We start from the raw sequence: 14,707 nt of genomic DNA on the forward strand, positions 1-14,707 counted from the left end.
GATGGGAAGGAGTGGCCACAAAGTAATGAGATCAACTCAACTTGCCCAAGAGGAAAATAGGTTTTGACTCTATAGTTACTCTTCAGGTTAGAATAAGAGCAAGCTCCTGCACAAAATCATGTATACAGGTTTTTTTTTTTTTTCACCTGTGACACACAGTCCAAAACATTTTGCTATCAAAATACCATCACACGGACACCAGAAGTTGTAATCTCCTATCAGCCTCTATTAGAGACCGCAGACAATTAGTTAAAGCATGACAAATATAAATGCTTATAAAACCTCTTCTCTTTCTAAGGTTAGTAAAGACCAATACCATTCTGTTCTTCTCAAAAATACGCTTATTTCCTGATTTGACTAGTCCCTGTGATATTATACACTAGAAAAACAACGCTAAAAAGAAGACCCCGTGTCCGTCCTCAAGAAGATGGACTCTAAGTACATGGTTGCAGTTTGACAAGTCTGTGAGAAAGGTACAGACTTGCAGTGAGAGATGCAGAGAGAAGGGGCATGTGGTTCAGATGGGGTGTCGAGGTTCCTGGGGAAGATGACATCTGAGCTTCATCTTGAAGGTCTGGTAAAAGGTAATTATATGAAAAAGAATGAAAGATGGAGAGGCATTCCAAAGAGAAGGATTAACACTCTGAAATACGGAGGCTTGGAATAGTAGTATGTTTTGGAAGGACCATGAATATTTCAGGAAGTTGGGGAGATGGATGCAAGCCAGAAAATGGCAAGGAATGAGGCTGCAGAGAGAAACAGGAGATATTTGAATGAAATAATAAATATAATAGCTTACCTAGAGAGCAGCTATATTGAGTAATACATTTTTAATGCAAAATCCCTAATGGATTAGAGTAGATATTTTATGCACTTTGATGATTGAATTAGGAAGAAAATACAAGAAAAATGTATTTAAAAAGTGTGAAAACTTTTCAGGAAATGTGACCACTAACAAATTGAAAATTTCATAAGGACATTTATACTACATCTGCCTAACTCATTCCTTTGTGACTGTCATTTCTGAAGCCAAAACAAGTGGGGTTTGGTATTCTTAAAAACTTGTTATACTTTAATTTAAAAGTCACTGTACTTTAGATATAAGTGAAATGATGTTATATAAATTAGGTCTGAAAATTATGAAATATTACCCAATGCAAAATGAGATGTGATGACAAAATGTCATAAAACTGGTGAAATAGTTTACTTGCATTAAATCCCAATAATAAAAACCATCATAAAAACTCTAGTGAAACAATTCCACTTTTCCAATAGTGTAATAAAATATCGTACCAAATAGAACTACAATTAGCCTGAAAATAATAACAAAGAGAGGTCACACTAACCTTTTACGGCATTTGCTAACTTCTTGGCTTCATTAAGAATCCCAAAGCTTTTCTGAAGAGAGCCTTTGGCACCTTCCTTTAGTGAACCCTGAGGACCTGTTGCCTGTGGACAGAAAAAGAAGTGTCACATATCAAAACCCACAGAATTATGGAGTAGACATATCTGGCGGGCAGCTGGTGTACAGAGCTTACTTTCAGGAAAGCATTCTGGGCTACAGACATATAATTATAAATTATCAGCACATACTGGCGATTAAAGTCAGGAGACTGTTGGGAGAGGAGAGCAACTAGAACAGAAACCTTAGGAATCTTAACATTTAAGGGGTAGGCAACTGGCAAGATAACTGAGATTCTAGAGGGCAAAGAGAAACCAGGAGAGCATGATATTATAGAAACCAAGAGATGCAGAAGTGACTCAGAGCATGATGGTTGGCAGTGTTGCAAGGACATAATTGGTCAGTATTGAATGCTATAGAATTGTTGAGCAAATTAAGGACTGAACACATCTACTGACTTTATCCCTAAGCACATTTTACTTGAGTTGTGTGATAAGTGGGGGAGCAGTTCCTATCCCCTTCAAATGAGGAAGAACACCGCTCCGTTTGAAAACACGTCTCCAAGCACTACAGCAAAACAAAATCTTCTAAATAACAATCTCTGAGCTACAGTCATCCCCTAGCAAAGATGTATTTGTTGAGGCTTGGATTAAAGAAGATGACACAAAGATAGAAGAATGATATGGGAATGGGATCATTTAACTTAATGTCTAGGGATCCATTTTAATAGTGTTTGCTCCTCAGCAATCGTCACGCAATACATTTATACCAAGAGATAAATTAAACAGGATCTTAGTGTAAAGTTTAAATTGGAGAAGTATTTCAGGTGCAAGAAGAGCCAGAGAATGCTAAACTGACTGTTGAAGTTATAAAGCTGAATTCAGGTTACCCCAGACATAACACTCCAAATGGTACCAGCAATGCCTCTGGCACTTTTTTTTTTTTTTTTTTTTAAACCAGTCACATTATTTGAGCATTAACTAGGAAAGATCATGGAATTTGTGACTATTGTGGTAAAATTTATTTTCAGGTCTTATACTAACAGCTCTACTGTTCACAGAACAGATTGATGGTGTAATACTAAGATATCTACAAAAGGACATATTGGATACATCTACATAAATAAAAAGGGACATTGTGCATATGTAGCTAGCACTTGCAAAAAGAGCTGACAAATCCAGAAAATTATTCTATGGAAAATGGACAGTTTCTTCAACTGAGAATACAGAAATTTTTAGTCCTACAGTTTCCCTTGGAAATTAGATACACTAACATCACATAGTGTCATTTATCTCAAAAAAAAAAAAAAAAAAAAGGGAAAGAGCATCGGTGTAAGTGGCACAAATCCAGTGGACCTCACTTAAAAAAAAAAATAAGCCTTAGTTAGCTACTCAGGTTCTACATCTGTTCCAGATTTACATGCCATTCTTACTCCCTTGGTTATAAGTTTTCTGTATCAAAACAGATGAGAGGAAGGAAATTACAAAGAAAGAAGGATGAAGATTCTCTAAATAGGCACGTGAAAGCAGCAGAAGTGATAGCTGACAATCTGTCTGACAATGAGGAAGGAGAAGCAATCAAGTAGAGAAAGAAATTTAAAGCTCAGGAGTCCAAATCAATTTGGATAGGGATAAAGAAGGTTTCAGTAGATGCTAATATCATTGTAGTAAAATAACTAATGTTGGTATTGACGATCTTGAGTCACCCTGATGATATGGGTCACTCAGAGTACTAGATGAAATTAGGCAAAGATGGGAAAGGGAGGAAGGGAGGAAGGGAGGAAGGAAGGAAGGAAGGAAGGGGGGAGGGAGGGAGGGAGGAAGGAAGGAAGGGAAACAGCTTCTCCCACAGCCTTGAAATGTGAATGTCTTTCTAGAAAAATATAATCTGGCAAGCATTTAACAACCACAATTTTAAAGCTTATCTTGGATATGCAAAGTGAGTCTGTGGATAAAGGAGGGAGAGAAAGTTGATTTGCTGCAAGGAAGAAATAATGAAATGAAGTGAGAGGAAAAGAGGGAGAACGGTCAGACAACATGGAAAGAGGCTAAAGTTTGAGCTGGGGAAATTGAGGGACTATGGACAATGGTGACCATTATTCACTTTTTGTCTGCCTTTTTACACTTTTCAACAGTTTTACTGAGACATAAGTAAACTTCCCATATTTAAAATTTACAATTTGGTAAGTTTTGACATATAGACACCCATGAAACCATCACGACAATTAAGGTAGAGAACTATTCATTTCTTTTTAATTTCTCCCTTCCACCCTTCCTTGCATCTCTACACAAACACTGCTCCTCTTTCCATCACTATTAATTTGCATTTTACAAAATCTTATATAAATGGGCTCATCTAGTTTGTTCTCTTTTTTGTCTGGCTTTTTTCACTCAGCATAATTATTTCAACCTTTGTCCACATTGTGCTTGTAACTATATGTGATCCTTTTTAAATTAAATGGATATGCCCCAATCTATTCATTCACCTCTTGATGGACATTTGGGTCATCTCCAGCATTGACCATTGTAAATTGAGTTGTAGGTGCATTTGTGTATAAATCTTTAGATAAACATATGCCTTCATTTTCTCCTGGAGTGAATACCTAGAAGTGGAGTGGCTAGATGATATAGTAGTATGTTTAACTTTTTAAGAAACTACCAACTTGTTTTCTAAATTATTTGTGCTACTTTAAATTCCTACCAGTAGTGTATGAGAATTATGTTTGCCTACATCCTTGCTAGTACTTGATGTAGTCGGTCTTTTTAAATTTAGACATGCTAATAGGTGTGTGTATCATTTTGGTTTTAATTTGCATTTTCCTTGTGACAAATAATCTTGAGCACCTTTTCATATGCTTATTTTCCATCTGTTTAAATCTTTTGCCCAATTTTTTATTGGGTTGTTTGTTGTTACTGAATTTTGAAAGATATTTGTGCATAATTTGGATACAAATCCTTTATCAGAGAAGTAATTTGCAAATATATTCCCCTAGTTTGTAGCTTATCTTAATAAATGGTTAGATTTGATTTGTAATGACTTTGTCAAGAATTTTCACATCTATGTTTATGAGGGATGTTGATTTAAAATTTTCTTTCATAATGTCTTTGGTTTGTATTAGAATGATACTGGCCTCATAGAATGGGGTGGGACATATTTTCTTCTCTTCAATTCTCTGAAGAATTTATTACTTCTTCCTTAAATGTTTCATGGAATTCACCAGTGAAATCATTTGGGGGCTGAATTTGTGTGGGGTGTGTGTGTGTATATGTGTGTGTGTGTGTGTGTGTGTACAAAGGTTTTTAAGTACAAATTCAATTCTTTAATGGACATTCAAGTTAGTTATTTGTGAGTTTGGGTAGTTGGTAATTTTCAAAGAATCTGTCCATTTCATTCAAATTGTTGAATTTCTGGGATAAGGTCATTAATAATTTTCTTTTTTTAAATCCTTTATTGTCTGCAGAAGTTGTACTGATTTTACCTCTTTTATTCCTGATATTGAATATTGGATATTGATTTTTTTCTGATTAGTCTGATTATCAACTTATTGATCTTTCATTGGACGTTGGCATCTTTATCCAACAACATGACTGAGCCCTAACTGAAGTCCATCTGCTGATAGACTTCCCTGCTGCTAATTTCCTATCTTCTTGCATTTATGAATGTCACCTCTCTTTTGCTCCCAAGCATCTTGTCTTTCCTGCTTTTCAGGAAGCTGATGATTTATTCCTGGATTTTTAGTCAACCATTCCTTGCTCAGGTAAGGGAAGGAAAGGCAAGGATGCAGGAATTTTTTTTTTTAAAGATTTATTATTTATTTGAGAGACAGAGCGAGAGAGCACGAGTGGGGGGAGGGGCAAAGAGAGAGGGAGAGAATCCTCAAGCAGACTCCCCGCCGAGTGTGGAGCCTGACATTGGACTAAATCCCAGGACCCTGAGATCATGACCCGAGCTGAAATCAAGAGTTGGATACTCAACTGACTGAGCCACACAGGTGCCCTAAGGAGGCAGGAAATTTTGATGTGCGGAGAACAGAACAAGTATTTCAGTTGCAAAGGACTGTAGAGTTTATGAAGGGCAGTATGAAGAACTAAGGCTGTTAGGTAGGTTAGAGTCAATTTCTGGAAAGCTTGAATGTCAGGCTAAAAACACTGGGCAATAAGCAACATGGAGCCATTGAAAGCTTCTGAGTAAGAGTGTATGGTCAGAGTTTTAGTCCAGGAAGATGAACTGGGCAGATGTGTGGCAGAAAAAGGAGACACCAATCGGCTATTATCATAGTATAGCCTAGAGAAAAAAGAGTTGTAACCTCAGGCGAGGGCAGTGGAAATGAGAGGTTTGTGTTCAAGGGATGTAGAGGGATAGACAGGTTTTCAATGTTTCAAGAAGCACTCCAAAATACTAACGTAAAGGGCTGATGACATCCATCTGTCAGTCATAAACAGTATATCCACAACCCAGGTTTAAAAGACCAGCCTTTCATATGATAACAGAATGAAAACTACTAACATGTTATGGATGAACGGAACTGTTGCAACTCATTGGAATTTGGAGAGTTCCTTTTCCAACATTGCTTAGTAAGTCACCGAAGCACATCAACAATACCAGGACAGGTGATGAAGCAGCATTTTCCAAGCTAATTATACTTCATACATATTTATAAGCATTGCATCTGAGTTTCTGAGCTGTGTCTATGGCATATGGGAAATATAAATGAGGTTCTTAGAGTTGCAAGATATGTTGTTTCTTGCTTTTTAGAGATTGTATTTTTATAAATAATAAGTTCTTTTGTGTGTATATGTGTATATATAAATTATATAAAAATGTTTATGAAAATATATCATACACATTATATGTAGGCTGCTGTATGTTTTTATTAATGATTATTTATGAAAAATATGAGATAATCTAAGACATTTTTAGAGAAGGAAAGATACAGAAAAATTGAAATGATAAAGTCTACAAAGATTTTATAGAGGGCAGGGCTCCTGTGTGGCTCAGATGGTTAAGCATCTGCCTTCGGCTCAGGTCATGATCCCAGGGTCCTGGGATCGAGTCCCGCATTGGGCTCCCTGCTCCTTGGGAGCCTGCTTCTCCCTTTGCTTCTCTCTCTCTCTCTCTGTCTCTCATGAATAAATAAATAAAATCTTTAAAAAAAAAAAAGATTTTATAGAGGGCTTGGCATTTAATTGGCTTTTAATACATGTTAGTATTCTCCTTCTTACTATTTGTTAAATATTCATAGTAACTCTTGTTAAAGTACCATGTCATTGATGAAGGAATTGACTGATTTACCCAAAAAAAGTTTTTAGCTGTCTCAAGCACCAAAGTAAGTTCTGATTATCCAAAGATGGAGACAGTCTGCCTTCCCCAGTGGAACTGTAGTAGAGAACAAAAAAACAATCCCTTATGAAGAAAATGTTTACTACCGTAATGGAGCATGGAAACCTGGCAGTGTTTTGTTGTCAGAGGAAGCTCTATTAGGAGAAGAAGATGTGAATATGAGACCTGAAGTTAAGCTTATCAGGGTGGTATACCTCTTTCCCAGTGATTTATTATTTAAGAAACAAATTTAAAAGCTATTTTTTAGAGGTGCCTGGGTGGCTCAGTTGGTTAAGCGTCTGCCTTCGGCTCAGGTCACGATCTCAGAGTCCTGGGTGATATCAAGCCCCGCACTGGGCTCCCTGCTCAGCAGGGAACCTGCTTCTCCCTCTCCCTCTGTCTGCTGCTCTCCCCGCTTGTGCTCGCTCTCTCTGTCAAATAAGTAAATAAAATCTGAAAAAAAAGAATTTTAAAAGCTATTGTTTATATTACCTTCTATGTTATACTTTTATTACTTTTCTAAATGGTCCTCAATAATTTCTTTATTAGAGACAGAATTTCTGAATTCATTCAAAGAGTTGTCTCTAAGGACAGATGTAGAATATTTCTTTTTGCTTTTGTTTTTATTTGTTAGAGAAGTAATTGAAGATTCATCAGCATCGTTTATGACTTATTCCATTCCTCCCTCTTTATGAAATAATTTATTTTAGAAGATAAGTCTTGCGTATCTCTAAAGGAGATACTCTGCAAAGATATTACATAACTTAAATGATTTTAAGTTTAAAAATTTTTTTAATAAAGAAAATGGTTCCAATAATATGCAGGGATACATGTAAGGGCTGGTGATTCGCTGTAATGTGCTTGTATGAGGTGTTTATCAGAAGAAATTTATATTCAGGTATGTTAGAGTGCTGTTAAAAATCAGGGAGAAATTTCTTACTCTAGTAAAATAAATTCTCAGAAGAAATGGTGGAATCCAATCCTATGTACATTGTAAAAGATATAATTTTTGAGAATACTGAAAAAAAAAGTGCATGTGATGTTAATTAGATACATTTATGTATTAAGCTACAAAACAGTTCTGTAGTTGCAAAAAAGTTGTTTGCACAGGAAAAGGTATGTGCAGATAAACAACATTATAAAAGTGATCATTTGTGTTTGGTGGGCTTATGCACATTGCATATTTTCTCCTTTTGCTTGTATTTTCCACTTTTCTATAACAGGTAAGAACTGATTTTGTAACAATTAAAAGAGATCATAATTTTAAAATAAGGAAATCACTATTCATTGATTTTAAAGGTGTTTTAATATGATCTATATTTTAAAAATACTACAGGATATTAAAATGAAATAATAAATAAAGAGTGAGGAACAAACAACCCAGGGAGATGGCTGTGGTCAGAAATCTGTTGAAAGGCTGTAGGTCCTGGCCTCGCACATTATGCCCTAAGATGGGAGAGAGATTAGATGAATCTCTGCAGAAGACTGAAAGCCAGTGAGCATACAGAGGAGACTTGCATGAAATAGGAATCCTCAAAACTGCAAGTTTAGAATTTGTGACTGGGCACTTTCAGCTTGATGAGAACACTGAGAAGGACAATCAAGAGAGGATTTAAAAATATATGACTAAGTGAGAACAGATTTTCACCAACTACAGCCTGACAGCCACTGCCCCAGCACCTATGGGTGCCACTAGCTTCCTGCAATGAGGCACGAACTGAACAAGCTGATGGGGGCAGAATGAGCAAATACTGTAAGAAATCTGGATTTGGAGTCAAGGCAATAGAGAAGCATCTATGGAGTTGGAGAACATTCTCAGAGGACCTAATATTTTTTTTTCCAGTTGATGTTCAAAGTCCAATCCAGCATGGCCATTTCACCTCTTGATTATTGCACGTATAGGTGGAAATCCTAAATAACAAGTCTGAGAGCACAACTACCTTGAACGAAATTAGTTCTCACTTATGTTGCATTATAGCATCACCCCAAAGAGTTGCCATGTTTCGGACTGATGATACAAACAAACCCTTTGGTTTTTAACATTTTATGCCCTGAATTTTTAAATATGTCTAATGCTGGGTCATAAAACAGAAGTTTGCTTTTTTGTTTCCAATCTAGTTTTTAAAATTATTGACTCCAATGAGCATATCATATACAGGGAAAATCACTAAAATCAGAGTGGCTTAATGAATACTACTTTTACATAGAGATTCAATATTTTTCTAGGTGACTTCGATTCTCACTGACTTTTTCCATATTTGCTATTGTGTGAATCACTCAGTTGTTAGACAAGTTGCTGAGCTGCTGATGGAGAAAAAATGCTCACCAATCTTATCAGCAGATTCAATTGTCATATCAATTATGGGTTATGCCATTTTCCCATTAATACTACATGGGTACAAAATTTAAATTCCAATGATTGTAGGTATATTTTTAAAAAGATTTTACTTATTTATTTGACAGAGAGATAGAGCCAGAGAGCACAAGCAGGGGGAATGGCAGAGGGAGAGGGAGAAGCAGGCCCCCCGCTGAGCAGGGAGCCCAACGTGGGGCTTGATCCCAGAACCCTGGGATCATGACCTGAGCTCCCAGAACCCCGGGATCATGATCTGAGCCAAAGGCAGACGCTTAACCTACTGAGCCACCCAGGAGCCCCCAATGATTGCAGGTATTAATAAGAAGTCAAAATGACTGTGTGAATGACTTCTTTTTTTTTTTTTTTTTAAATATTTTATTTATTTATTTGAGACAGAGAGAATGAGAGAGACAGAGCACATGAGAGGGGGGAGGGTCAGAGGGAGAAGCAGGCTCCCTGCCGAGCAGGGAGCCCGATGCGGGACTCGATCCAGGGACTCCAGGATCTTGACCTGAGCCAAAGGCAGTCGCTTAACCAACTGAGCCACCCAGGCGCCCCGTGTGTGAATGACTTCTAAGCAGTGGTTGACAGAATAAAATACAAGGTATATGTGATTTAAAGGGTACAACTTGACTAACACCGTATTTTATTGAGCCTTTTGAATGCAGTATGTACTCTGCTAATATTTGCACAGTCCTTTATGTAGGAAATAAAAACTCAAAAATGACCTTGCAAGTATTCTTTATGTATTTTGGTTCATCCAATTACACAAAGCAAATACTAAATAAGACAGACTGAAGAGAAGATATGACCATATTTCTAAACAAACACTCATTAGAAATGCCTTAATGTTTAATCATACTATTGCAAGATTCACAGTGTTTACCCTTATGATTTATACACCAATAGCCATGATGTCAAAGAATCTTGCTACTATAAGGACTCAAAAACTAATAAATAAGAAGAAATTATTAGGAATAATATTAATAATATTAAAGGACAGAATAATAGGAAAGAAAGGAAAACGTATAACAAAGAATAAATTAGGTAAAAGTTGAAATGTATTATTTTTATTAGCATGACAAATGAAAACATCTATGATCATTGCTGGTTTGAGGACAGGTTAGAATTCTAATTATCTCTGATTACCCTGTATGTTGTATCTTGTAATGCTATTTACAAATTAAGTACATTAAGTATATGATCACAATTTTTAAAAATCTTAAAGAGAAAATTTAAAATGTGGACATGTGTAATACCTCGTACTTGTCAATAAATAGTTCATGAGCACCTCTTATAAGTACCATAACTAGGCCAATGAAGAGTAAGAAATAATCTTAAGAGTGTTGGAGATTGAATATTAAATCAGATAAAAGGATCTGGACTTTAAGGACCATATTTACCATAAGAATCAAGTCAAGGGAGGGATCAGAATAGATCGTACAATGCTCTCAATTTGAAGGCAGATCTTCTAATTCCCAAATTCTATCCTGCTATTTTCTTTCCCCAACTTGATTTAGAAATTCTAGCACAGCACTAGAACCTAATTCCCATCCATTAAAAAAAAATCCCACATGACATCTACATTCAAATAGATATTCAGACATTACCTCAAACTAAGTAGGGAAAGAAAGTAATTTTATTTTTCCTTTGAAATCGTCTTCTCTCTTCAACTTTCGTATATCTCGTGACAATACAAATATCTTGTCAATTCTGAAAATCTGACGCATCCTGGCCCTGCTAGATTTCTGACATTAGTGTTTGGAGATGGGAGGTGGCCATCTACATTTGTGATCGGCTACTGTGTATCAGGTGTTACCTATATGAAAATCATGGCATACTGGGTGAGAAATAGTTAAAGAGCAAAATACTCAAAATCCATGTTTCTGTCCACTAAAGGGTCTATTATCAGCCTACATTTTAATTCTGAGAACATTGTTTTCTGGAAAAAAGCAAGTAGGAAGGAAACAAAACATCACAGTCACCAAGCAGTGAAAGAGCATGGGAGCTCACTGTGCACAGCAGAGGGCAAGCAGAGAAACTCAGCAGCTTCCAAAGCCCAGGGATCTTGGGACTGTGCCCAAAGGTTTACACAGGGGCACTGGACTGGCCAGCTTACTGCTCACCACATTGTGGCCTGGTGTATCTCACCCAGTGGGGATGCCTTTTTCTGACTCCTCCAACCACTGCATGGGTTAGTGGAGACCCTCAAACATACCCTCTCCACGAGGAAATAAAATATAGGAAGAGAGCAAAAGACTCCTCAGAAATATGGATTACTTAATTTAAAATCTGAATTTCTGGGGCACATGGATGGCTCAGTCAGTTAAGCGACTGCCTTCGGCTCAGGTCACGATCCCAGGACGCTGGGATGGAGTCCCACATCAGGCTCCTTGCTTGGCAGGGAGTCTGCTTCTTCCTCTGCCCCTTCCTCCTGCTCGTGTTCTTTCTCTCTCTCTCTCTCAAATAAATAAATAAAATCTTAAAAAATCAAATCAAATCAAATCTGAATTTTCACTCAATTCTACCTGTGAAACTAAAACTACACTATAGGTGAACTAACTTGAATTTAAATAAAATTCTGAAAAAGAAAAAACATTTTTTTAAAAATCTGAATTTTGAGCAAAAGACACTGTTTTCACAAAACAGTACCAAGAGACTAAATAAAATGGAGTAAGTGTGCAGGGGAGATGGTGGGAATTAAAAGTATGGGGGTGTAAAGAAAAGGAGGTAAGAGAAAGTGTATGACTTCAGCAGAGGAATCTTCACTTTAGAAGGATAGACACGTCTCCCTCACCACATCAACACAGGTCCTTAGATACTTACTCCCCCCCTCAATCCTCTGCGGTCACTGGACCCTCACCTTGCTCAGGAGGGGGTAAGCCAGGAAGGAGGCTCACAGACTTTGAAGGTGGCCAGGCTCAGAAACAACGGGTGAGGTAGAGGATGAGAGTCAGTCATGAGGATAAAAACGGATAATGCCCTGCAAATCCTTTTATGGAACAGAGTGCCCTTTACCCCTTCACTGGGGGCACAGGGCAATGCAGCCAGACACCAAGTGCCCCCCAGACTTCCCGCACTAAAAAAAATCAGAGGCGGTCTTTTAAGGAAGTGCTTCCAATTAAGATTCTGGTTATAGACAAAAATTTAAATTCTATTGATATGACAATATGGAAGTTAGAAGGGTAGAAGTTGGGGGGCGCCTGGGTGGCTCAGTCGTTAAGCGTCTGCCTTCGGCTCAGGTCATGATCCCAGGGTCCTGGGATCGAGCCCCACATCGACTCCCTGCTCGGCGGGGAGTCTGCTTCTCCCTCTCCCACTCCGCCTGCTTGTGTTCCCTCTCTCGCTGTGTCTCTCTCTGTCAAATAAATAAATAAAATCTTTAAAAAAAAAGGGGGGGTAGAAGTTGGGAGGAGAAAGGGAACTAAAGGCAGGATGAAGGCACAAAGGTCTGCATTTACAGAGTGGGGAGTCCATCATTGACAGGAACAGGAAATAAAGCTCTGAGCCCCTCCACTTAGGTTTAAAAAGAAAACAGTATAGGATCTAAACACCATAACGTACCTACACTGGGAAATGGGTGAGAGGGAGATGTGATGTGATAGGATCTATGTGAACTTCATGTCACCCATCACCGCAGTAATTAAATAGATAATTCCCTAAAGTAACGAATCGCATGATAGCATGATAATGATATTATCAAGAGAGACCAAAGGAGAAGAAATAGTTGGAAGACTTAGCAATGATTATCCCTGGGGGTGTGAGTTTAGAGGTGAGAAAAGTTAGGTCAGGGGATTGTTGCTTGAAATTTCCTGCTTCTCTTTTCAATTTAAAAGGAAATAAAATATGCATGCATCATGAATTTTAGAAGAAAGAAAGAAATGTAGGGCCTCTTGTTGGTGTGAAGGATGAGGGTTGCTCTTTCATTTCCAGGAGCCTTTACAAACCACTTTCTTCGTATTTTTCAGGGCAGATCTTCCTGGAGAACTGATTTTCAATGTCCTCTTACTTTCATTTTAGTTAAAACACTTAAATAGGAAATAATTTAAGTATACTGATAAGAACAGAAATTAATATAGATACCTGTATCCCCATCATCCATATTTGACTAATATTAACTTTTTACTGTATTTGTCTACATCTTTAAAAATATAGATTTGGATTTGGTTTGATAATATTTTATTTAAAGTTTTACATCTCTATTTATGATTGACCCATAGTTTTTCTTTTTGATCCTGTCTTGTTCGTACAGCGTTCTGCCATCAAGATTATATCAGACTCATAAAATAAGCCAGGGAATATTTGTTTTTCTATTCTTTGAAATGTTTTGGATATTGAGTCCTTGAAATTTTGGTAAACATTATTATTCTGTTATGGGTAGATTATTAACAACTGACTCAACTCATTTAATGATGAGACTTCTACTCAGGTTTACTCTTTCTTTTTGAGTACATTTAGATTTATCGTCCCCTTCATCAAGCACTCAAATCTCTTTGAAAAAAGTTGCTCATGTACTTGAGTATATCCATATTTATTAAATCTATATTATCTCTATCGTTATGTCCCCCTCTCCATTCCTAATCCCGTCCATATGTGTCAGCTCTAGTTACTTAGTCTTGTTTTGCCTGTTTATTGTAAGAATCAGCTTCCTAATATTTCCCTAGGTCGTTAATTTCTGCTTTTATTTTTATTCCTTTCTTTATATATTATTTTGAACTTCTTGATCAGAAACTTTAGATAATTGGGTTCAGTTCTCACCTTTTCCCAATAACTGCATTTTAAACTTCACTTGCCTTTTTAGTGCCACTGGATGTGATGTGTAGTTTTATTTCCATTTTGTTATGAAATACTTTGTACTCGTAACTTCAAACTATATTTTACTTTGACCCATGAATTACTTTGAAATGTGATTTTTATTTAAAACATTTCTGGGGAACAATATTGATGAGTAATTTTTTAATTTTATTGCACTGCGCTCAGAGAATACAACTGAGGTGCTATTGGAGTGTTGGGATTTACTTATACTTGCTTTGTGATCTAGTTCATGGCTCTCTCTTTTTTTAAGTTTCGTGAGTGCTTTATCTAATGGGACATACAGAATTATCTAATTAACATAGAGTTCTATAAGACCATTAAATCAAGCTCATTTATTGTACTTTTCAAATCTGTATCCTTACATCTCTTTGCTTGACCTATCAATTTTTAAGAGAGAAATGACAAAATCTCCCTTTATTATTATAGTTATGTTGATTTCCTCATTCTCACATTTGCCTTTATTCATTCTTAGGCTTTGCAGTTATGACTTTGTGGATTCAAAATTTTTTAATCTTCCTGCTAACTTGATCCTTTTATTATATTGTGATATTTTCTTTATCTAACTCTTTTTTAAAAAATATAAAGTCTATTTTGATTATTAATATTAGTACACCAGCTTTCTTCTGGTTAGTGTTACCCTGGTGTATCTCTTTGCGCCTCTTCTTTTTCAGTCCTCTGTACCCTTACAGTTAGTGGTATTTTGTGTATACCATATATTGATGGCTGTATTTTTTCAACATTTTTAAACCAATATAAATACTATTGTCATCTAGTAATTTTAATCTGTTTGCATTTATTATGAAGACAACTTGATA

General features: G+C 36.6%; 1 protein-coding gene across 1 annotated transcript in view; it reads right to left on the bottom strand.

Moving 5' to 3' along the window:
* Window positions 1–14,707, bottom strand: part of LAMA2 (laminin subunit alpha 2) — a 613,526-nt gene that overhangs the window by 91,327 nt on the left and 507,492 nt on the right. Inside the window, exon 41 of the mRNA XM_032407892.1 lies at window positions 1,347–1,449. Coding sequence (XP_032263783.1) covers window positions 1,347–1,449 — 103 coding nt within the window. The remainder of the gene's footprint in view (window positions 1–1,346; window positions 1,450–14,707) is intronic.

The sequence above is a fragment of the Phoca vitulina genome, unplaced genomic scaffold (genome assembly GCF_004348235.1).
Source record: "Phoca vitulina isolate PV1807 unplaced genomic scaffold, GSC_HSeal_1.0 scaffold9, whole genome shotgun sequence".
Lineage (NCBI taxonomy): Eukaryota > Metazoa > Chordata > Mammalia > Carnivora > Phocidae > Phoca > Phoca vitulina.